Raw genomic sequence first — 23,335 nt, forward strand, 5'->3', positions numbered from 1 at the left:
CCGGCGCCGCCCCGGCAGCGAGGCGGGAGGGGGGGGCGGGGGGCGCCTCACGGAGCGCGGCCCGGGCGGAGCGGCCGGACCGGGACCGGGACCGGGGCCGGGACCGGGACCGGGGCCGCCTCACGGAGCCGGGCGGGGCCCCACGGGACGGGGTAGGCACCGGGGGGCGGCCGGGAGCGGGCGGCGGGGGCACCGGGGGAGCTTTAACCCTCCCCCCCCCCCGGGGGGTTCCTGAGGCGCAGCCCCCGGTGGGAGCCCGTTGGAGCTCGGTGCCGCCTCACCGAGCCCCCCCCCCCCCCGCTGTGTGTTGTAGCTCCCGGCGCATGGCCCGGCCCCCCCATGGCAGCCAAGGAGGAGGAGGAGGAGAGCCTGCAGCTGGCCTTCAAAAAGCTGCGGGTGGACGCGGCGGGGTGAGTGAGCGAGCCCGGGGAGGGCCCCGGCGGGGCAGGCTGTGCTGGGGGGCTGCCTGAGCGGGGAGGAGGCTCCGAGGGGAGGAAACTGCATTGCTTGAAACGAAACGCGGTCCTTGTAACTGCCCGCTGAGCAAAGCAGCGCTTTGGTGCTGGTTTTGGCTCGGTATCACACTGAAGTTGCACAGTGACAGCGTGAAACCCTGACGTGACCCGCCCAGACACACTCAGCCTGCCCTGGTAGCGTTACTCACCCTGTGAGACACGGGGCTTGCTCATCCTTCTGTCGAAATGCCGGGGCCTTCAGGCTCAGCATCATTTACAGCAGCACATAAGCATTTGCCTGGAGAGCCTCTGAAGAAGAGTCCCCAAACTTTGTGCTGCTCTAGAGCCGGGCCTTACTGGCAGTTAGCGTGTGGGCTAAATGCGGGCACTGATAATTTCTTATTTCAGAAGATAACAGAGTAAAATGTCTGTGGACATTTTTATACCCCAAACATTTGATAACGCACCAAATACATAGATAATATGTAGTATAAGCTTGTTCCTTTGCAGCGGGAGATAACAAAATTATGTAGGCTAATACATTGTGAGATAGTTCACTTGAAGCCTTTTGGGAATTCGCCGGCATAAGGGAAAGCTTTTGTACTGATCACTAACGTTGGCTTATGAGCTCATCTCCATAGCCATCAATACTCTGAACTCATGACCTCCCCTGCTCAATAAAAATACATTTTCATTTGCTACTCCTTTTATATATTTGAGGATGTCTTCTGTTAAATGTGGAAAAAAATACCTGTTCTATAGATCTGAGAGAAGCAAGGAGCAGTGCTTACTAACCATACTGCTCTTCATGTGTTGCCAGTGTGGAATTCTGTTTGATGCCCGATGACCTCTCTTCAGTCCCAAAAAGATCTTGTTTTGAACAGCTAATACCTACCGACTAGTCTGTTAAGATGAACTTTGGGTGGGGTGCTTGGCTCTTCTGATAGAATTTCAGACACTGTACTTAGGATTTTCTGTCCTGTGTTCTAAATCACATATCTGGCTGTCAAATCCATATGCTGATATTTTGTTAAGCATCTCTGTAATTGCTTGCACTTCCATACTGAACTAGGCGCAGAGCACTGTGGTAAGGCACGCAAGGTGAGGTATGTTTGTTGCCTGGATTTCCAGGGCCAGAAGTATTTATTTTTTCCCATTATACGTTTATCTGGAAGTTTTAATGAGAAATAAATTGGTACTCTCTCCTTGTTTGTTGCTGTACCTCATCCACATCTGACTATTCCTCAGCTTGCTGCTGTGGGTTCCTGACTTTGCATTTTAGATGAGTAGGAGTCTATCTTTAACAACTATTGTCAGACAAAAATAATTGGAACATGAGTTTACATTCCTTTAATGTGTCATCTTGTTGCTAATAGGGCATGACATCAGCCTCTGGGCATTTTGGCCTTGTTTCCTCACATCCCACCTATTTTTAGGCACTTAACTGTGGTCAACAGAAAAAGGGTGGTTGGGCAGATCTCCGTGAGATCCTGCTTCTAACCACTGACTATAGAGGAAGTCAGGGCTGCAAACCGAATTGTCCTCACTAAGCATCTAAACCTATGAGGCTGCATCCAGATCTTTGAAGCCATATGTTGAGGCACCATTGTAACGTGGCATTTTCCTCTTTACTTAGATGTATTGCAGCTCTGTCTGTGGGCGACGGGACGATTCTCAGGACACCGATAAGAACAGCAGTGGATGGAGCCAAACAACAGTCTGTTTGCTCCAAGGAAGCATGGCATGGGTAAAACATCCCGTTAGCTGCACCATACGTGTATCGAGACATTTAAATCTTGTGTACTGTTTCTACTGAAAGTTGTTGTTAATTATGTGGCTGAACATATCTTTCCTCTCCTTTCTATTGCAAATATTTACCATAACTGTTTGATATGATTTTTTTAAGAGGCTTAATACTTAAAAAAAATAAAAAAAATAAAAAAAATATTGCCTCTTGTTAGAGAGAAGGTACCTAAACCTTTATTTTCCACTAATCTCCTCAGAGATCCTTCTCTTCAAGTCTTTAATGTTTGCACCTTTCTCTCACCCCTTTTGGGGTTCTTTTATTTCTGTTTTGAAGTACCTGGATATTCAGTGTAATTCTGCCAGCAGCTCTAACCGATACCAGGTTCTGCATTCCAGTTCAGTTTGGGATGACAAGCACCTTCAACAAAAGATTTTGGGGGAGGTACCTTTAAAACAGGGAGGATGTTATGGATCTCTCCTTTGGGGGAGCTCCAGTTCACTTAAGCTTCTCCACTGTTCCTGTCAGAGATTGTATGCCACCAGTCATCCAATTTTTCTAAAAAGAAAAAAAAAAAAAAAAAAAACACACACCATTATGTACACACACATTTATTTAGATATATACAGTTAGCCACATTTTAGAGCTTTTTGGCGTAGATTCTGTCGTTACATACCTGTTGACCCGTTACAACCCCACAGGTGTGTGAGAAAGCCTTCGAGAGGGTCGGCGAGAGTTCCACGTCGCAGACGTTCCAAGTCCCCTGTCCTGCATCCCCCCAAGTTTACATACTGCAACGTGAAAGCCAGCGGCCAGCTGAAACACAAAACCCAGTCAGACGTGTCAAAGAGTAACGTCACTCCAGACGTTTTTGTTCCAGCAGAACACGGTACAAAGGACAGGCATGATTCTCACTTTGAGGCCAGTGATGACAGAAGAGCCAGAACTGAACCTCTGGAAGCTTCCACCACTCAAGAGCCTTTGGGGAAGTCGAGGGAGAGTTGCCTCGGTCTCTCCTCGTCCTTCGAGACTAGCTTGCACTCAAGCCAAACCTCAGATTTCCAGTCCTTATCCATGCTTAGCAATGGCAAGCAGTGCCCTTGTACGGACAAGAAGTGCCAGTGCAGGCAGTGGCGCTCCATGGAGGTGTACTCTTTCTCTGGTTTACGGAGCGTCCTGTCTGAGTGTGAGAAGGCAGTCCTGGGAGCACGCGCCCGCTCGCGTCAGAACAGGTCCCCGTGTGGAGCGGCCGCATCGGGTTCTCCCAGGTCGTGTTCTGAGCAAGCTCGAGCCTTTGTGGATGATGTGACTATTGAAGATCTTTCAGGCTACATGGAATACTACTTATATATTCCTAAGAAGATGTCCCACATGGCAGAAATGATGTACACTTGACTGAAAGCAATAGAGAACCATGATTCAGAGTTCGGAGCGATGGTTGGGTTAATAGCCTTGTCAGTGCCATGTTTTTGCTGTTGTGTGTTTGATCAAATGTTTCTTTGCATCATACAGTTTAGTTTTCTAATAAAATAAAAAATGGAATATAGTTTCTGAGCTTAGTTCTAAAAAGAATGCACTAAGGTCTCTAAATACCTTAACAAAAGCACTGTAGATCAAACAAACTCCATTTGTTTTTTGGTTTGTGCTGTGGATATTCAAGCTCTGTACTCTGTTCTCACTGTGTCTTTGGAAAAGAACCTTTTAGGTTTTGTTCTGAAATTTTGCAGTGTTTGGAAAGTTCATTCTTAACATGTCCCAATACGTAGCGAAATGTTTCATGGCTACAGCTCTGTCCTCCTCATCCTGCTCTAGGAAGAAGAATGAGAAGGCATTCAGTGTTTTGGATAGGATGCATCACCTTTCCTCGAACGCTGCCTGGCTCCTTTTTAGTTGGATCAATTGGGAGTGCTTCCTCCTCTCAGATTTGGGGGGAGGTCTGGAGTGTGTGGGTGTGTGCTTGGACCCTTTTGTAATCTAACTAGCTCACTCTTAAGCAGTTCTATTTTTCTGCAGATAAGTGAAGCTCTCAGAAGCAAAGATATATTTTGTTATTTGTGCTTTACAGATGGAATGATTTAAGGGAGAGCAAAGCAGGCTAACAGTTTCTTGGGGCGTGCTGTCTCAGACGTGGAGATTGTGGAGCCATCTATACACAGTTTGTGCATGTTTGATACACAAAGCAGTTTGGAGCTGGGATAAGCAAGGATTGTGTATCATACAGGCTTTGTGGTGTAGAGCTATAACATTCCATCTGGTTGAAAATACTGAAATAAAAAGAAAATTGTTGCTGAGACTTGCATTAATAAATGTTTGTCAAAACCCTACAAATTAAAGCCTGAATAATTTGATTTACACTCATTTTCCCCCAGGATAATGGGTTGGTTTTGCTTTGTTTTTAGAAATAACCAAAAGTCTGCTTTCAGTGTCGGAGGCAAGCACATGCTAAACAGCTGCATTCAAGTAAAATAGTGCAATTTTTACTTACACGTCTCAAGATCAGTGATCAGCAAGCCAAGGAACTGCAAGTAGTTGTATACAAATAGGTAACAGATTGTTGGCCTTGCATTCTGTGCTAGAGAAGTCACAGACGTTCCAGGTGATTGCTTTCTGATTTTATTCTGGTCATCCCTAAAGTCTACGCTATGCTTCTGCTAAATTCAGGTGAAAAGTTTTTAAGAAATCCAAGTAAATTTATGTGAGAATACCATTAAACCTTACTTCGCTCTTAAGCTTTGCCACTTCATACAGTTACTTAGCAAGCAATAGTGGCTGGTGCTCTCAAGGTAACTGATTCCTAAGTTTTGTCTTCCATATCTCCCTTACCTACCTCTGAGTTAGGAAGGAGGAAGAGGGATGTGTAGGTACTTAATTAATTTGTTGCTGCTGTTTTTCAAAGGATTAACACTTTGAAAGTGCTAATTTTCTTTTCCATGTTTTGTTTCCATCCCCTCTTTCAAAGGCCCGATGTGCCTGGGGAAGGAAGGAAATAGGAAGTTCAGCAAGTCCAAGATACATCCAGGAGTTTAGGGAGGCGAGAGGTGAATTCAAATTGCCACAAGACTGGGTGAGAGGAAGGGTTCTCTGGACACGTTTCCATGGAGTTCCTTGCAAGGCAGGATAACTAGTAGCTAGAGGGAGAAAAAAAAAGAGGCAAAAGCTCAGTGGTGGCATATCCTGCCCGAACTGCTATTTGTGAGAGTATTTAAACATCCAGTGAGGCCTGCAGCCTGGAAACTCTCACTGGAAACTCAGACTTTTTTAGCAAACAGCACCTGGTCTGGGAACGTCTGCACAGCACCGCTGCCCTGACCAGCGCTGCAGCCCTCAGACCCACCTGCTGATGGGACTGGACAGGGGGTGTCCCCTGTGACACCCCGTTCCTTGCCATTCCTCTACCCGCAGCAGCATAACGTCGATAAAACCAGAGGCAATCGAGGCAATCCTTCACTGCGGTCTGCCTGCTCCCAGAGGGCTGCCCGAAGGCCAGGAGAGCTTGTCTGGAGGAACCTGATGCCAGCTGGAGCCCACAAATATTGTCCCTCTCGCCCTAACGCCGTCCCTCCTACATCAGCAGCACCAGGACGTGTTTTTTCAGCATCCCCCCTCCACCCGCAGCATTTTACAAGCGACTTGCCTATCTGATTTCAGGGCCAGTTCAGCCGAAGCCTGGTGCAGAAGGGCACCTGGGATCGATGACATTTATTTCTCACCTTACAGAAGCCAAACCGAGCCCTGGCTGAGCTTTACCTCGGCAGACGCTGAATCAGGACACCCAGAAAAAGAAAAAAGAAAAAAGATTGTGGCTGAGTTCTGCAGCTCCGCGTGGAGCTGGGGCCAGGACGATGGCAAGGTCAGGCAAGGTCAGGCCCCGCTAAAGGCGCCCGCACCGATCCTGCCCTTTTGCTCGGTTTGGCAAGCAAGGATTTGGGATTTTGCTCTGGCCAGCAAGGCGCTGGGTAAATGAACGCACTCAGAGGGGCCGCAGACCCGCAGGACACGAGGGATGCAGAGGGTGCTCCTTGCTCCATTCCCAGCTGCGCAGCAGCTTCAGCACCAAACGTGCCACTAGATGGAGCCTGCCAGACACCGACCCGCAGGAGGAAACGGTTCTGGTTCTCCCAAGCGATTCCTTCCCTTTTCTACAGCCAGAGATGCCCCTTCCCTGTGTCAGGATCCCCAGAGGATGCTGCCTGCCAGCAGCAGGGACAGCCGAGTACAGACAGCACCACGCAGCTCGGCGCTGGGGCCGGCTCCTTCCCCAGCCACCAAGTTGCTCGGTTGGCAGCAGCAAAGGCCACCAACAAGGTTTTGCAGCCCTGGCACCCATCACCTGGGAGCAGGACGTCCTGACACCAAGGGGAGAGCCAGTACCCCCCAAAACTGCTCCTCTCTCTGGCAGCCAGTCCCACCCGCGGGGAATTGCCCCCAGCCAGATGGAGCAGGAGCGTGACGAGGCCAAGCGCCACCAAACCACCAGGCTGCCAGGCTGGCGCGTGCATAAAGGTGCCAGCTGGCCACACAAGGGCGTGCAAATCTCTGCTGGGATGCTTGTGTGCAAATCCCTGCTGGGACGCCTGCAGCGCACAGAGGGCAACAGCCACAGGGACCCCTCGGCTTCCCAAGTGCACAAACCCCGCAGCCATACAGCTTTGTCCCACCTTGCAACTGTGAAATAGCCCCTAACAACACCCGTTAGCCAGGAATAGACTCGTGCTCTCCCAAAAGCACTGAATATCCATAAAGAACCATTGCTGCTGCTTTCCATTCAAGGCTGTAAAGCAGGCAAGACGCCCGCTGGACATTTTAAAGCCGGCATCCGCAGCTGAAGCCATTTATCACCCATCAGCCCTACCTACGACAGCGAAAACCCTTTAACCCCTGCTGGGAAACATCGAGGCTCGGAGCTGCCCCGGATTGCTGAGCCAGCAGGCGTGCAGCGGGAGCCCCCGGCGCCACCTCGCCCATCGTGGCGATGCTGCGAGCGTGCCTGCTCCCCAGGGAGCGCAGCCAGGAGCCGTGGGGCTGCGCGTCCACCCGCGCCAACGCCGTGCCCACGCCGTGCCCGCCGGGGCGCAGGGAGCTGGAGCTGCCCCGGGAGTGATGCTGCTGGCGGGAGCCCATGTGATGCTGGGCTAGCGCGGCTCCTCCATCGTCCCCCTCCGCTCGCAGGCTGTCATGGCGACTCCCAATAATGTCACTCCCACCAACTGCAGCTGGTGGCCCATCTCGGCTCTGGAAAACGACGCGGGGAAAGGCAAGGATGGGGAGGAAAATCAGGATCCGACAGATCCCGCTCTCAAAGCCCAGGACAGGCTGGTTTTGTACCACTGGACCCAGTCCTTCAGCTCCCAAAAGGTAAAGCGCTCGGCCGGCTTCTCGGGAAGAATCACCTCCAGCATCCAGGGCTCACCCTTGCCTCGGGAGGAGGGGGCTCGGGGAAGAGCCAGCAGCTATTTCCCCAGGCTGGCAAGGGGAGCGGCGTGTGCCGGGTCAGCTCTTTTGTACCCGCATTTCTGCGTTTCAACAGCATCTCCCTGGGGAAGGGATGTGGGAGGGGGGGGCTCAGCCAAATCCTGCTGTGGCCCTGAGACCAGGCTTTGCAGCGGGAGACGCCTCTGCTTTGTGTTCGCTCCCGACCCTCTCTCGTGTGGCGGGCGTGCAGACAAAGGCTGAGCCCGGGACCACCCTGCAGCTGGGGGCCGCGGGACCCCCGCGCCTCCCGGAGCAGGGAGCGACCCTGGGACACGGCCCCGTGCTGGGAACATTTTGCCCTGGCACTGCTGCAGCAGCCTGGAAATCCCAGTCCTGTGCAAGGCACCGCGGGGGAGGGTGGTGGGGGGGGGGAGTACAGCCAGAAACCCCATTTCTGGGTGGTGGTAAACGCTCATTTTGCGGCGCAGCAGCGGCGTATCAAACCTGACCTCCTGCCGGCCCCTCTGTCATTCCCCTGACACTGACACCAGAAGGGCAGTGAGCTACTTGGGGGGCACCCATGGGGCCCTGGGGTGCCCCACGGCAGGGATGTCCCCATCTGCTCGTGTGCACCACGGGCCCGTAGGCGCCCGATGCAGCAGGGCAGCCGCACACGCTCGGCCCCACCGTGCTGATCTGGATCTGCACCAGGAAGGGGATGCTCTCTGGGCTGCAGCAGGCAACGGGGGGGCTTTTATTTATTTTTTGGTTGTTGCTGACACAGCCTCTAGCAGCTGGGACCCCTCCTTGGGTCACAGGCACCCCCAGGAACCCTGGCACCCCAGGCTGCCCCTGCCTGGTCCCTGCTGGACCCGCTCTCAGGTCCCGATGGCAAAAGGGAATGGGGCAAGAGTGGGAGCCCAAGGGGGCACCTGGAGTGGCCCCAGCCAGGGTTTGTCCCTCGGGTGGGAAGAAAACGCTGGGAGCAATTTCCTATTGAGGGAAGCAGGCTTTTCCTTGCCTGACTTAAAAGGAAAAAAAATATTAATTTGTCAGCCCCATAAATAATTAATGGCTAATTCCCCAGGAACTCTGAAGTGCTCATAGAAATGCTTATATTTGTTAAGACATATTTTTAGCTGCTGCTGCTGCTTGGAGGAAAACAAGTGATTTGCCTTCATTCAGCAGTTCTGAGAAACATGGCTCTCTGACATCCCTGCGGGGTGTTTTGGCCTGCCTGACATACTTGGTTCACAATGGCCAGTTTTTTTATAATCCAGAAGCTTGAAATGGGATCCCGAGTGCACACTCAACAACACCCCAAGCACAGGAAAGAGCAGCCAGTCTCTCAGAGGAGGATGCTGAGCTGTGCACAGCACCCCAGGGCCCAGCAGGGACCCGATTCCTACACCCAGCCCTGTCCCCAGCTCCCTCCCCCAGCCGGGCTCCTGTCTGTACAAGGGGCCAGGGCTGCCCCAGAGGCAGCCTGGCAGGAAAGAAGAGGAGCAGACACCAGGGAGACCAAGTGCCGTGGTACAGGAGGCACAAAGGGGTGCAGGGGGTGAGCTATGCCCCAAGGAAACACACAAGAGGCAGGGCAGGACTCCAGCAGGGAGAAGGAGAAAACACAGGCAGGGCTCTCCTTGCTCCCAGGGCTTCCTGGAGTACTCCAGCTGCCTGAAAGCCTCCCCAAAACACAGACTTTTTCCAAAACGTGCCCAGCAAAGACAGAGCCTGACCCCAAGAGCAGGGCATACCTGAATTTCCACCCGGGTTTCCTCCAGCCAGGCTGAAGCATCCCCTGGGCACAAGGTGTAGCATTGCTGCAGACGCCTCCTCTTCCTCTTCTTCCTCTCTGGGTGTGTGTGGGTGCCCTGCCCAGCTGGGACCCACAGCCCCATCACAGATCCCCCCCAGCTGGGGAGCTGCCACCTCTGCCTGCCCCCACCTGCTGCTGAGGGCCCCAGGACCCCATCCCTAAATTCATCTGTGTGTCACGCAGGCCACCAACCACACAGAAGTGACAAATTCTGCATGATTCTGGGTGGGCAGAGGTCTCCCTCGTGATATTTCCATCCATTGCCAGCGAGGGAAACCCTCACCTTGGCTCCTTGCAGGGGGAGTGAGTTGTGCACGGTGCTGTGCCAGGGGGTGATGCGTGCCCCATGGCCTCGGAGCACTTTTGGGGCCAGCTTGGGCCCGTTCCCCCCCGTTCCCCACTGCAGGTGCGGCTGGTCATCGCAGAGAAGGGGCTGCCCTGCGAGGAGCGGGACGTCAGCATGCCCCTGCTGGAGCACAAGGAGCCCTGGTTCATGCGGCTCAACCTGGGCGAGGAGGTGCCCGTCATCATCCACAGGGACAACATCATCAGTGACTACAACCAGATCATCGACTACATGGAGAAGAACTTCACGGGAGGTAAGGGGGGGGGCAGAGCCGCGTGGCCGAGCTGCATCGCAGCGGAGATTTAGTGCTGAGTGAGATGCTGTTGGCTGGATGCAGCCGTCTCTCCCTGCAAAGTTCCAGCTGTCCCCAAAAGGAGCAGTGACCGAGCAGCCCACCCAACACTTTCACGTTTTCCCATGAAAAATGTCCTTGAGGCCTCGCAGGGTGTGGGGAAAATGGCCCTAGCGAGGTCAAACAAAGGGAGCGGTGCTGGAGACTGTGGGGCGATGTGACACGGATCCAGAGGAGGGGACTGGGAAGGGGAACCTTGCGTCCCCCCAGGGCAGGGCTGCAGTGCCCGGCTGACCCCGGGATGCTGAGCGGTGCTGTATGGCAAGCAGCACCTCAAGCCCCTTTGCCCTCATTGTCCCAACTCTGCAGCTGCCCAGCTGGGACACTCAGCCGGGGGACTTCAAAGCCAAGCAGGGAGCTTTGGCTGCAGCATCACGACGCTCGCCCCAGCATCCATCACCCTTGCGACAGAGACATCAAAACCATCTCAAAATAGCTCCCCCAGCAAGGGCGCCTTGCCAGCCTCAGCTGCTGTCCTCTCCCGGCCTCACCGTGCTGCTCAGCAGAGGAATGGCGCTTCCCCGCTGTGGGGACAGATGGACGGACACCCCAAATCCCATGGGGGAGCCCTCGCCAGCAGCGGCTTCCAGGAGGGGGCAGCCCCACACCCTGGGGGCCCCGAGGTTCACTGCCCCGTGGGGCCGCAGTCCCCACTCCACTCGGTGCCGTCACCTGGGCGCTGTGAGGAGCAGGTGACGAGGCATCTGCTGGCAGCACGCTGCCCCAGCAGGGGAGGGACATGAGTTAACGCCGAGGCAGGGAACAGCTCCGAGCACGGTGGGGATTTGTGGCCCTGCCAGAGGATGTTGTGCTCTTTTTTGGGGGGACGAGCAGCAATATCCCCTTGCAGCAGCAGCCGGGAGCCAGCACAGGTACCAGGGAGACTGCTCCTGCCTCTTCCTTTGCCCTCCAAAACACAGCAAGTATTTTTCTTCAGGAGCTGGCAACAAAATCTTTCCGCTGTCACTTGAGCTTTGCTGCTGTGGAGGAACGCGGTGTTCCCTCCCCGCTGCTCCGGGGAAACTCCTGCCCTCGAGCTCTTCCAGCCAGGTGCATTTTCTTAACTTTCCACTGAGAAACGTGATGAGGGGAGCACCTGGGGAGAGGAAGGATGGCCCAGGGCCATCACCCCCTTCTGCACCACCTGCTCTGGAGCCGTGGCCCACCAAAATTAATGACAAAAAGCACCACCAGGGTGGCACTGCGGTGGTCCGAGGAGGCATCACCCACCCTGCAGCAACACGCAGGGCTTGGAAATGCCTCTACTAGAAGGAGCAGTCACAGAGCTTGTTTCCAGGACTGGGATCTTTTTCTGCTAGTTATGCTGAGCTACCATTAAATGCCAGCACGATAAGCAATATTTTTCCTTTTTCTGGGCCACCTTTGTATGGGCCATCAGCTGCTGGCCACAGGCACCCGCACCGCCCAGATCGGCTGCAGCGTGCAGAGGCTGAACAAACGCCGTCCCCCCAGCAGGATGGTGAAGGACAGGGGCTGGCAGCCAGCAGCTCCTGTTTCCTCGTGGTCACTCCCTCCAGCTGCTGGATGGGGCTGTGGCACTGGGCACACTGGTTTCCAGCCCTGGCACCAGCCCATGCACCACGAGGAGGGAGCACGCAGGCTGCAGGTTGGTTGTCACCATCCCATTCAGCCGGGTGCTTTCCTCCTGTGGAAACTCCAAAATTGGAGACCTGGAGCACAGGCAGCAGCGTGTAATTGCTTCAAAGGGAGCTGGGGGGACAGCGGGTGCCTCTGCTCTTGCTGTCACCTCCCCTTGCTGTGTGTTGTGGGGTCTGCATCCAACCCCCCACCCAGTCCCCCGGTCAGAGGTGCCGGAAGGTTTGCAATACCTGGGCTGCCCAAGCTTCTGCTGTCCGTCCCTGCTGGGCCGGCCTCTGCCCTGCCTTGCTCCCACCACCACCAGTGCCAGAATCATTATTTTGGGCCCCTAATTAGGGAGCAGCATCAGTCACATCTGCAAAAGTCCATCTGCTGCTGCACCCTTTGCTCAGCCCCAGAAGCCAGCAAGGAACACACGGACAGCCCAGCTTGCTGAGCCCCAGCAGTAAATCTGGGGGCTTATTAACTATCAGCAAAAGCCATAAACTTTTACGATCCCATAAAGAAACGGGCCTGATATTCTTGGAGGAGACAACAGGAATGGTTCCCTCCTCCCGGTGTCATCTGCTGCGCATTTTGAGCTGTAAATGAAATAAAGGAGCAGGACGCAAACCGCCATGCAGTGAGAATGAGGAAAGCACAACAGGCCGAGGATGCTGCTGGGACGAGGGATGCTCCTGTGGTTTCAGCACTGGGTGAGAGTTGAGGGGAGAGGTGCTCGGCTCCTTGCTCTGTCAGCCTCATTACCTATATTGAATGGGATTTTCAAGGAGACTCAAAAAAATGAGGTATCTCATTGCACTGGTGTAGAGTCTGCAGGTCTGGGCTCCTTTCTGCAGAAGGAAAATGTTTCGTTCCCCTGCTTGGCTGCGAAACCAGAGGACTGCAAACTGGGCTCCAGCAGGGGCTCACCCACCGAGCCCCACACTGCTGACAGCTTTCCTTTGACCCTTTCAGACAACGTCCCCCAGCTGATCCCTGAGCCCGGCACCCCGCTGCACTCGCGGGTGCTGCAGTACCGGGAGCTGCTGGACTCGCTGCCCATGGACGCCTACACGCACGGCTGCATCCTGCACCCCGAGCTCACCACCGACTCCATGATCCCAAAGTACGCGACCGCTGAGATCCGCAGTAAGTTGCCTCTGGGGCAGGGGGCTGGCGGGACGGCACCGCGGCCCTTCCTTCAGGCAAGGCAGGGAAAATGGCAAAGCAGAGCTGCCGGGGAGCTGCAGGTGCCCTGGGGAGGCTTCCTGGCCCTGGGGTGCCCCCCATCACCCCTATTCCAAGGGTTCTCCCAAGGCACTGGGTGCCTGGCTGCCTCCCTCCCCAGCAGTGCCGTCACCACGCTCAGTGCATCCTCGTGCAGCTCTTTTTGGGGTGTTCCCTTCCCGCTCCCCCTCTTCCCTCCAGTAACTCCAAGGGTGCAGGTGGGGGAGCAGAGCGAGGTTGAATTGCAGAGGGTGGATGAATTGGCAGCAGCCAGCACGCAGCCTCCAAGCACTCATGAAACTTTGATGATGCTCAATATAACTCAGCAGCTGGGCTCGCTCCTGGAGAGCCCCTCTCCAGAAAAGTGACTTTGTCTGGATGGCACCGACCTGCCCCACATCTCCCCCCTCCAGCAGGCTCCAGCCCCAGGCAGTTCCCATAACAAAGTCACGTTTTACCTCCCACAGGAGGGACCCAAACTCATGCCTTGGATAAAGGCATCACGCAGAGCCCAGTCCGCTCCCCAGAGCGTGCTGCTGCACTGCTTCACACCACCCGCCTGACTCACCACGCTGCCCGGGGCCTGCCAAGATGTTTCAAAATCTCTCGCCTTCCACAGCTCCTGGCTGGTGGCGTTTTCCCCAAACCATCGCAGAGGAGGGGCTGTGCGATGGCTGGGCAGTTCAGGTGCCCTGGTGCTGGGGGTGCCCTGCTTCCCTGTGGTGCTGCCCTTGATGGCCCCAGGGGATGGCTTGGCAGCCCCACCGTGCTGGGGAAGGGCCTGGAAATGTGTCCCCAGGAGGAGAACCAAGGGCCAGGCTCTCCCGAGCAGAGCAGGTGCACTGGGGAGAGCAGGGCTGGGCCTTGCTGGGTGGGCAGCGGGGGTGCAGGGCAGGAGCAGGCAATGCTGCCGGGATGCAAATTCACCCTGGCGGTGAAATGTTGAGTTTTCCCTTGGGAAATCATCCCAGCAGCTCCGGGATGACTTGCAAAGGTGGCAAACACACCTGATGTAAGCCAGGGGGCTGTAAATCAGGCAGCGCAGCCGCTGTTCTGCTCCCAGGCCAGGCACAGCTCCATGCCCTCCTTTCAGTCCCTCTCCTGCTCCATTGTGGCAGCGGGGTGAGGCATGGCTCAGGATGGCAGCTTTGTATTTGGGCTGGGGGATGCGCAGAGCTGAGCCCAGGGACCCCTCTGCTGGGAACCCCCCATTAGTGCAGTTTTACTACCTTCTCCCTTCCCCTGTGTCTTTTCCTACCAAATCCCTCTGCCTGTGCATCGCAGAGGAGAAGAGGCTACTCTGTGCAAGGAGCTCTTGCAACAGGCAAAGTCTGCGTGGTTTCAGGCTGGTGTGAACACGTCTGCTGGCGTTAGGCAATCGCCAGCTCTTGCAACAAACCAGCCCTGATCCCTGCTGCCCAGATCCCAGCAGCAGCCTAGGACCTGAGGTCTGAGTTTTGCTCCATCTGGCACAGAGCTTCGCTGTTAGGAAAGGGCTGGCAGACTGAGCCAGGCTGAACCAAACATCAGCTGTGCTGCCTAAACCTGACCCCTCTCCCCAGTTTTTGGATGCCTCTCTGCCAGCCCTTTGGGGCAGGCACCAGTTTTCTGCCTGGTTTTGCCCCATGCAAGACTCAGCAAAGGGGATGAGCTGCCCTGCTCCCAGCAGAGCCAGGGAACGCGGCCCCAGAGGGAGCCTTCGTGCTGGTCCTTTCTTTTTCCTTTTTAGCAGAGGAACAGCACTTCAAAGCCATTTAATGCATCAAAAAGTCTCTTCTTCAAACAAAACAGCTGAACTGTGCTTGCAAATCCCCCTTAATCAAGCTCTTTGAAGGGAGCTCAGCTGCCTCCCAGGCTCACCTGCAGGACAGGATATCTCCAAAACTGCACCTTCAGCCCGCTGAGCTCACCAAACACAGTACTTTCTTGCTGTAAAAATCTGTGAGGCTGCAGCTCACCAGGGAAACCTCCAACGGCCTCAGCTTCTGTCTGCCCCAGCTTGTCCCTACCCCACCAAACACAGCCAGCACCTCTCAGTGGGGAGGAAACACCCCTGCAGCCCCTCTTCGTGTCTCCCTCCAGGACATTTGGCTAATGCCAGCACGGAGCTGATGAAGCTGGACCATGAGGAGGAGCCGCCGCTGACGGAGCCGTACCTCTCCAAGCAGAAGAAGCTCATGGTAAGGCGCTCAGAGGTGGTGGGGAGTGGCTTTAGGGACACATGGCCACCCGGCCAGCCAACTCCCACCCTCACCACCGCTCTCCACCCAGGCCAAGATCCTGGAGCACGACAATGTGAACTACTTGAAGAAAATCCTTGGTGAGCTGGGAATGGTGCTGGACCAGATTGAGGCCGAGCTGGAGAAGAGGAAGCTGGAGTACCAAGGTAGGGCTGCCCGCATGGGGCGGTTTTCAGCCCAGGCATGATTTTGGGAAGGGCTGATGGCTTCACACCCAGTGAAAGACCACATTGAGCTCCGTGGAGGTTGTATGGATCAGGCAGGGGCTGCTCCGGGAGCCCGCACGCCTTGCTTACTGCAGGGGACAGGCAGCTCCTCTGTCCTCACACCCACTTTGCAGGAGATCCAAGGTCACTGCAGCACGATGGCACATCCCCAACAAAGGGCCACCAGTGACCCACCAACCAGCCACTAATCCTGCTGGTCTCCTGCCCCTCTGCTCTGCCCTCCATCACCTCTGGCAGCACAGGACGATTTTGGCACCTGTGCCACTGTGTGTCACCACATAGACGCGTGTCACCAACAAGTCCTCTCGCCCTCCCGGCTCCCTCTATCCCCAGGAGTGCAGGCCCTGCTGTGACCCAGCAGTGGTTGCCCAGCTCTGGGAAGACCAGACCAGTCCTGGCTCTTGTGCCATGAGGAGCACAGGTTGCTGAAAGCCCAGGAGCAGGGACGTAGTCCTCAGCCACTGGGTGCTGGTGAGCACCCATGGCACACGCAGGGCACCGAGTGGCCAGGTCCCAGGACTGCCACTTCTGACCCCCTGCATGAGGGCAGGGAAACCTGGGGTCCCTTGAGGGGTCCTGGAGAAGTGTGAGAGGCACAGAGGCCACGTAAGAGAGCAGAAGGAGAGATGGAGCTGTTCCAGCCAGCCCCCATCATCAAATAGCACTGCTGAGAGCCACTGAGAGCCCCCCCAGAGCCCAGACACAGCTGGGCATCGCTTGTCCTGCTGCCACCTCCATGTCCCCCCCAGTCCCACTTGAGCAGGGCTCCTGACCCCATCCCCAGGACACCCAGAGGTGCCAGGGACGGAGCACAGCCCAGACATGCTAACAAGGGGGTGACCCCACAGCTACCCCCACTTGGGGAGCCGTGCATCACACAGGGTGGCACCAAGGGGCCCTCGAGACCCCAAAAAGCCCTCGGGCTGGGGACCTGCTGGAAGCCCACAGCAGCACGGTGTGTTGGCCTAATTGCACTCAACGAACCCCCTCGTTAGCAGATCCCAGAGGAGAGGCCAGCTGAATTCACCTCATCACCTGCCCTCGGAGGTGCCAGAAGCGTGGGGGCTGCTCTTGAAAAGCCACTTTTGCCCCCAAACCTCCCAGAACACCACAGGGGTGCCGAGGAACAAGGCAGGCCCCAGCACCCACCCCTCCCCTCACGGCATCCTTTGGGCCCAGCAGGCTCCAGCTGCAGCACCCCCACACTTTATTAGCCACTGAAAATATTTACTGACTAATTATGCACAGGCAATCTGTCCGCTCGGGCTGTGCCTCTGGCAGGACTAGGCCGGCTGCCAGGAGGGTACAAACGAGGCCTGCTAATTACCAGTAATTCCCCTGACCTGGCCCCACTGGCAGCCCAGCTGCAGCAGGGCCTGCACAGGGTGCAGTGGGGGCCTCTCCCACCTCCCCCCGATTTCAAAAGGGCATCACACAGGCTTTTCACCCCACCTGTAAGGCAGAGCCACAAAACTAAGGATTTGGTGCAAACCAGGAGTTTTAATGCGGGAGCAGAGCACAGACGCCTCTCCCCAGTGCCAGCACAGGCAGCTCCCAGCCTCCCCTCCTCTGTGCACCCCAAAATTTGGGGTTCCCTTTGCATGTTGATCCAGCAAGGGAGGACATTGTCCCTCTCCAGCTTGGGGAGGGCAGGGGCCAGGCTTCTTGCTGCCTACCACATTTTTCTTCGGCCTCCCAGATTTGCTGGCTCCAGCAGTTGTCTGCAAGGTGCGACAAGCAGGGGTATCGAACACACTGCCCCAGCAGAGGTAGAGGGGGAGCCCAGGTTTTGTACCCCTTGTGCTTTCTTCCTCACCTGCACCTCCATTATTTCCCTTAGCCCTGCTCTGCTCATTAGTACCAAAAGGTCACCAGGGGTGCGTTTAACACTACCCTGACCCCAGCCAGCTTCTTCCAGCCTGTTTTATTCCTGGACATATCCCAGGTGAGGTTATCAGGGTCACTGTTATCGGGGGCCATCAGCACTGTGGCATCTTCCCTCACACCCAGCTCTGCCTCCCCACAAAACCCAGCTCTCTGCACAAATTTTGGTGGCCCTGAGCAGGGGCCCAGAGCTGAAGGGGGACAGAGGCAGGGCCTCTGAGACAGCACACAGGGAGAGAAGCCAGGCTGGGCCAGCAAACGGTTTTGATTCCCGAGGATTTCTCACATCCCTAAAATAGGACGTGTTACCATGCCACCTCTCAAACAGCTCCCAACGCCCAGCAGCAGCCAAGGACAAATGCTCCCTGAGCACTAACACAGCAGAAGTGCTCGCTGCACCACAAAAAGCCATTTCACAGACTGATTTGTATCTTCATGCAGGTTATAAATGATAAATATATATATAAAATATGTAAATGATCATATATATATATATATATATATATAAATGATCAGCCTGATAGATAGGGTTTGATCTTTTGGGACGAGAGCTGAGAAAAAGCACTGGGAGTCTAATCCAAACCCTATTCCTTCCACGGAGCTTTTGAGCAAGCCCCTAAGTGCCCACCCAAGGACCTATTCTCATCCTACCTCTGTCACTTCTTTCTCCAGGGCAGAAGTGTGAGCTTTGGCTCTGCGGCTGCGTCTTCACTTTGGCCGATGTCTTATTAGGAGCTACCCTGCATCGCCTCAAGTTTCTAGGACTCTCTAAGAAATACTGGGAAGACGGCAGCAGACCTAACCTACAGTCCTTCTTCGACAGGATACAGAAACGCTTTGCCTTCAGGAAAGTCTTGGGAGACATACACACCACGCTGCTCTCAGCAGTGGTACCCAACGCCTTCCGGCTGGTCAAGCGGAAACCTCCCTCCTTCTTTGGAGCCTCCTTCCTGATGGGATCGCTGGGGGGAATGGGATATTTTGCTTATTGGTACCTAAAGAAAAAATACATCTAATGCTGGCTGCTTGGTGTTTAGTTTGGTGTCTCTGTGCTGTGTGAAATTATGATGAAGCCTCAGTAACTGTAATGAAATTTGAAGCAAGGTATGACTAATTATATTGTTTAATGTAACATTCCATAGTCTAGAAGTAGAAAAGTATACTGCAAGGAAATAAGACAACAACAACAAAAGCATCAACTTGTAAATGCCTTTTTTAGGGTTAAGTATTCAATGCCAGCGAGAGGCTCAGGGGGTCACTGGCTCCCCATGCCCACTGGGAAGTGCCACCGGTGCAGGCCAGCTCCACTGGGAGAGACGGGAACACCACAGGACTCGGACAATCGGTCCTCGACGTCTGTTTCCGAAGTGTTCACCAGCCACATCTCACAAGTGTAACTAGTGGGGACTTTCTTCTTCTAGAAGCCATTCTGTCATGCTCGGAGGCTTTCCTGGGGGCAGGGTGCAGTAGCTGGTCACGGTCAAGGTGGATTTACATTCTTCAATTTCCCATTTTTTTAAATTTTCGTTAAAAAGAATATTTTTATTAAGCTACCCTTAGCATCTATCCACTTTCTACGTCTGGTTTTGGTGGGCTTTTTTTTAGAAAAGAATTTCACGTCTGTCTTTAACTGTCACGCTTTCCTCCTGAGATAAATTGTTTTGACTTCCACCCTGAATTTTGGCACACAAAGGGAATTATTGTTTTAGCCTTTTGGCTTGGTCTTGAGTTTTCTTTCATGGATTTGCATCTCTCACCGCCTGAGCATACCTGGACTCTGAAAAAGTACAACCGTTTTCCGAACTTTCAGGACTTTTCTGAAGACACTTTGGCCTTCTCTTCCATTGGGGGCTCTTTTCTGTCATTTCCTCGCTGTGTGTTTTCTTAGAGACACTTTGCACAGAATCACGTTTATGACTTTCTTGTGCCTTTTGCATGTTGGAAAGAATAACGGGCCTCACTGCTACTCGTGCTTTGAAACTGAGATCCTCAATAAACCATATGGGAGGAGTAGCTGCTTCCCATTCCTAAATGTGTTCAACAAACTCCTAGTCTAATTTCAAAGCATGCCCACGTGCAGAGGCATGTGCAGGTGGTTTGTGCTTTTTCTTTAGAGCTGTACTGGTATAAAACTCGCATGGAAACAATGCATATTCCTCTTCCAAAGCGCACATTTCTGCAGGCATTCAGCCCGCTAGGACCTCCTGTGGCTGGTTCGCAGAGCGCTCTGGTGATCCCTGCCGAGCCACACTGCCTCTCTCGGCTTGGGAACGTATGCCAACTGTGGCTGAAGCAATATAAGTTTCATTGCCTCCAACTCAAAAATGATCTTTATGGCTTGGAAAGCTGCAGGATTTCCCAGGAGCTTTGGTTCTCAGTACAACCTGGCAGCCATGGAATTGTGAATACTGAGCAGGAGTTACAAGGGTTGAGCACACAGGGATTAGACAAATGCAAAATGCACAAATGTATGCAGTGTTTGCAATGAGTATGGGCTGGTGGCGTACCTCTGGAATACAACCTGTGCAGCTGCTATAGCAGTTACCCCCGTTACCTCCCAGTGTCGTGCTTTTGGTGTGTGAGAACCCAAATTCACCACCTGTGCATGCACAGCAGGCACCTGCAGCTCAGGCTGCTGAGTGGAACATCAGATGTCCTCCCAAATACGGTTACCTATTTGCTTCATGGCATCAGTGACTTCAGGAGAAACAGTTGTTCTGCTTCTCTTTGAAGAAGGAAGCAAGGGGGTCCCCTGAGGTCATCCCTTCTGTTGAATCTGAAAGGTGTAAGTACATGATGATCCCTAGTTCATCATGTCTGTGACACTAAATTCCCCCAAAGTTGTTTTTACCAGGATTTCATCCTTCTACTTTTGTTGGTTGTTCTACAAAGGCATTCTCTGGTGCTCTGTAAGAGCCAATGAAATATACCCACCAGACATAGAAAGGAATAGTAATGGGGGAACAAGGCCATGAAACCCAGAGAGAACAGGAGCAAATACTCTCACAGTTCCCAGGATTTCAGCCTGAGAACGAAGCAGAAGAAAGCTTCTTAGCAAGACTGCTGTTTGTTATTTTGCTGCCCCCCGCCCTTTTTTTTTTTTTTAAGGAAATAAAGAATAAATTTAGAATCACAAATCAGAACTCTAACCACTGGGGAAAGCAGGTGCTTGTTTTGTTTTGGAGCACGTTGTTATGATCCAGCTATTGTAAGGAATGTCAGGGAGAGCCAACAGCCAGAACAAGGCACAGGTCAGCTCGGACCAAACTGACAGCTGTCTGTTTTGTTGTCTCATGTTCTGCTGGAAAGCCACAGATGCTGTAGTGACGAGTGTTGTATAGGGTAGCAGGTGGGCTAGTACTGCTTACTGACAAACCTTTGTTTTGATCCAAATAAAAATAAAAATCGGTGAAGACAGTGCCACTCCCTGTCACTGAGCCTTGTTTCCTGACCTTGGTAATGAAAAATAACAGGAGTTTGCTCCAGGGAAAAGCAATCTCCAAGAGTGATAAGAGACAATTACTGTGACAGGCAGGGGCTGGATGGATGTTGAAGTGAACCACGAGATGAATGTCACCACCCCAATTGATCCAGATTAGAGACTTACTATGAAGCAGCCCTGTTGTGATTACAGGCTATCATACTAAAAAGTTGCTTTCGCTCCAGTTGTCCTAAGCCTCATCGGTTTTTCCTTCTCTAGTTCCATTTAAAAACAGGGAGCCCCATCCTACAGCACCGTAAGCCAGGCTCTGGCCTGATGTTCCCTGCCCAAGGTGCCTTCTGTACACACAAATGTGAAAACGAGAGCAACCATCTGTTTTCTCGCTCCAGGACTTTGTGCTTTGCTCTCAGCAAGGTGTGGGGTAAGAGCAGCTCCCAGGGGTAAGGCTGGAAGGTGAGGCACTCAGAGATGCTGTTTGGAACAAATGCCTGCCCTGGGATACCTCACAGTTTGCTGCTGACCGATTCTGTAGCAAGCTGCTAGCCCTGAAGTACTGCCTCAGCTGCACAAGACCAAGAGAGGGAATGGTTTCTGCTGTATCATCCTGCACCACACGCTCCTGAGTACCTGACCCAGCCCCGTTTAGGGTCCTTCTTCCCTCCCACTTGCCAAGTCCCAGTCCAGCGCTGAGGGACAGATTCACCTTACACGCACTTATTTATCCAAGCAAATTTTTAGGCTTCAAAATCCCTGCTTTTCAGGAGCAGCCATGCCTTTAGACACCTAAAGACCTTAAAAATCTTTATGCATGCTGAAATGCCGAGGTGTTATTGAAAGAGGGGAGATCAGTGGCTACTTGTCAAGTCCAAGTCCTTCTGAACACCTCTGAGATGGAGCCTCATGACACTGAGCGAGCTGTGGGTACCGCACAACCTCCTCCTCCCTCCCAAGCCTCCTGTTCAAGAGGCTCCCAGGGATCAGATTCATAACCCTACAGTTTCTGAGATCTTTTTACTCCTATGGGTTTTGCTCAAAAGGCTCAAATATGAAAACCAAAATGTATGAGTCAGTCTCGTGGCTGCAGCTTGTAGCCTTCTCTTCATGTTGAGGCATGGGGAAAATCTCTCTGTGCAAAATAAAGGACTTGGAAACAAAGCTTGGCGGAGGACATAGGACAGAGCCTAAGCCTGTCTGTCACAGCTTGCCAAAGAAATCAAGATCAAGGGCTAAAACTACCTAATGACAGTCTTGTGGCCCTGAGAGATTAATTGCTGAGTCTTGCTGTGCTTCTGGATGGAAAAATATCCTTACCACCCAACTGCAGTTCCAGTGACCTCACTAATGAGGAGAGGGGGATGGTGTAAGAGGTGCTCTTTCAAGAAAGGGGAAACTTCATTTCTGCTGTGCAAATAAATGAGGGACTTCCCCACCTGAGGATGGCAAACAGAAAACATTAGAGCTGGTGACGGTCCTGTGTTTTGTGACATTCACATCAAGATCAAAGCCAAACCCACCCAAGCTGGTTCTGCAATATTCCTGTCCATCCCCCTAAAGGATTTCCTAAAGCATGGCCTCACTGTTCACAGGAAAGGTTTTGTCTCAGACCCCTAATACTGAATCTAAGGTTTTAAGCAGGAGCAAAAACCCCAGGAACTTTTATTCTCAGATAAAGCACATCCATGACAACCAAGTTTCCTTTCCTCCCCGTCACACTGACTTCCTAACATGCCCAGGTGACACGTCCTATCATTACCTTTTATTTTCCATTTTACACGCTTTCCCCTGCAAGATTCAACGGAGAGGAAACAGCCTGCTGTCAATGCCTCAGCAAAACAAAGAGCTGTATGCGGGCCCTAAATACCTGAGGGGAACAATCTCTGTGTCAGCACACAGATGCCTGTCACCGCAGGCAGCAGCAGGAGCGGAGGCCGCAGGCTGCAGAGAGCCGCGTGCTGCAGGCCACGGCCGTACGTGCAGAGGGCAGCTGCCACTGCCAAAGCAGATTATTTCTATTTCCACACAGCTTCAACACCAAACCGTATCGATGAGCAAATCGCCAACCTCCACCCACTCCCTGGGAGCTCACACTGCTTTTTTCTGCCTTGTCCTTCTCTGCACAGCAATCCGCTTTCTGCTCCGCTTTTCTTTGCCCCTCTCCACCATCCTACCCCTTTTATCTTTTCTGGATTTTCCTGATTTCACTCCTATCTGCAGCATAGGGATACACGAGTATTTTCACGGGGACATCTCCATTACCAGGAGCCCATGGGCTGTGGAACTGCATCAGTAGACAAAGCACGTCCCATTTCCACCTTCTGAGGAAGAGCAGAAAAAAAAAAAAAGAAAAAAAGATGATAAAATCTTGTTAAAGGGCTCTCACCTAACAGCACAGAGCAACTGACAACCTAGAAAGCTTGCCTTCAAAAATAACACCGTCCATCCCCCTGCTTTCGCTGTCTCAACCCTTTCCCAACAGTACCTCATCTCTCTTGTGACCCAAATCCCTTTTAGCTGCAGTGGAGTTAGCCAAATAAAGCTACTTTGCAACCAGCACTGCGTGTAACTGGGTTTGAGGGCGTGTTTGA

At 53.4% G+C, this 23,335-nt stretch overlaps 2 protein-coding genes and 1 long non-coding RNA gene across 3 annotated transcripts; 2 read left to right on the forward strand and 1 right to left on the reverse strand.

The window, feature by feature from the left end:
- The first annotated feature begins 15 nt into the window (after positions 1–15).
- LOC101798558 (oxidative stress-responsive serine-rich protein 1) lies at positions 16–4,490 on the forward strand. Its single transcript, XM_038166416.2, has 4 exons — positions 16–152; positions 314–410; positions 2,092–2,202; positions 2,901–4,490. Exons 2-4 carry the CDS (start codon positions 340–342, stop codon positions 3,592–3,594), a joined length of 876 nt encoding a protein of 291 aa, XP_038022344.1. The 5' UTR covers positions 16–152; positions 314–339; the 3' UTR covers positions 3,595–4,490.
- Positions 1,471–9,495, reverse strand: LOC113839641 (uncharacterized). Its single transcript, XR_003492173.3, has 3 exons — positions 9,369–9,495; positions 2,876–5,327; positions 1,471–2,757 (listed from the first exon to the last, which is right to left on the reverse strand). It is a non-coding gene; the product is annotated as an uncharacterized lncRNA (long non-coding RNA).
- Positions 6,737–19,344, forward strand: GDAP1L1 (ganglioside induced differentiation associated protein 1 like 1). The gene is made up of 6 exons (XM_005016360.6): positions 6,737–7,554; positions 9,837–10,029; positions 12,706–12,879; positions 15,040–15,137; positions 15,229–15,343; positions 17,981–19,344. The coding sequence occupies exons 1-6, from the start codon at positions 7,375–7,377 to the stop codon at positions 18,322–18,324; spliced, it is 1,104 nt and encodes a 367-aa protein (XP_005016417.2). The 5' UTR covers positions 6,737–7,374; the 3' UTR covers positions 18,325–19,344.
- Positions 19,345–23,335: the final 3,991 nt, after the last annotated feature.

The sequence above is a fragment of the Anas platyrhynchos genome, chromosome 21 (genome assembly GCF_047663525.1).
Source record: "Anas platyrhynchos isolate ZD024472 breed Pekin duck chromosome 21, IASCAAS_PekinDuck_T2T, whole genome shotgun sequence".
NCBI classification, from domain to species: Eukaryota; Metazoa; Chordata; class Aves; order Anseriformes; family Anatidae; genus Anas; species Anas platyrhynchos.

What these genes read in the sequence shown, in the direction of transcription:
- LOC101798558 (XM_038166416.2), top strand. Translation starts at nt 340, where the DNA reads ATGGCAGCCAAGGAGGAGGAGGAGGAGAGCCTGCAGCTGGCCTTCAAA. An exon ending in CTGCGGGTGGACGCGGCGGG is followed by an intron (nt 411 to 2,091) that starts GTGAGTGAGCGA and finishes CTCTTTACTTAG; the next exon opens with ATGTATTGCAGCTCTGTCTG. An exon ending in TCCAAGGAAGCATGGCATGG is followed by an intron (nt 2,203 to 2,900) that starts GTAAAACATCCC and finishes ACAACCCCACAG; the next exon opens with GTGTGTGAGAAAGCCTTCGA.
- GDAP1L1 (XM_005016360.6), top strand. Translation starts at nt 7,375, where the DNA reads ATGGCGACTCCCAATAATGTCACTCCCACCAACTGCAGCTGGTGGCCC. An exon ending in GGAGAAGAACTTCACGGGAG is followed by an intron (nt 10,030 to 12,705) that starts GTAAGGGGGGGG and finishes TGACCCTTTCAG; the next exon opens with ACAACGTCCCCCAGCTGATC. An exon ending in CCAAGCAGAAGAAGCTCATG is followed by an intron (nt 15,138 to 15,228) that starts GTAAGGCGCTCA and finishes CTCTCCACCCAG; the next exon opens with GCCAAGATCCTGGAGCACGA.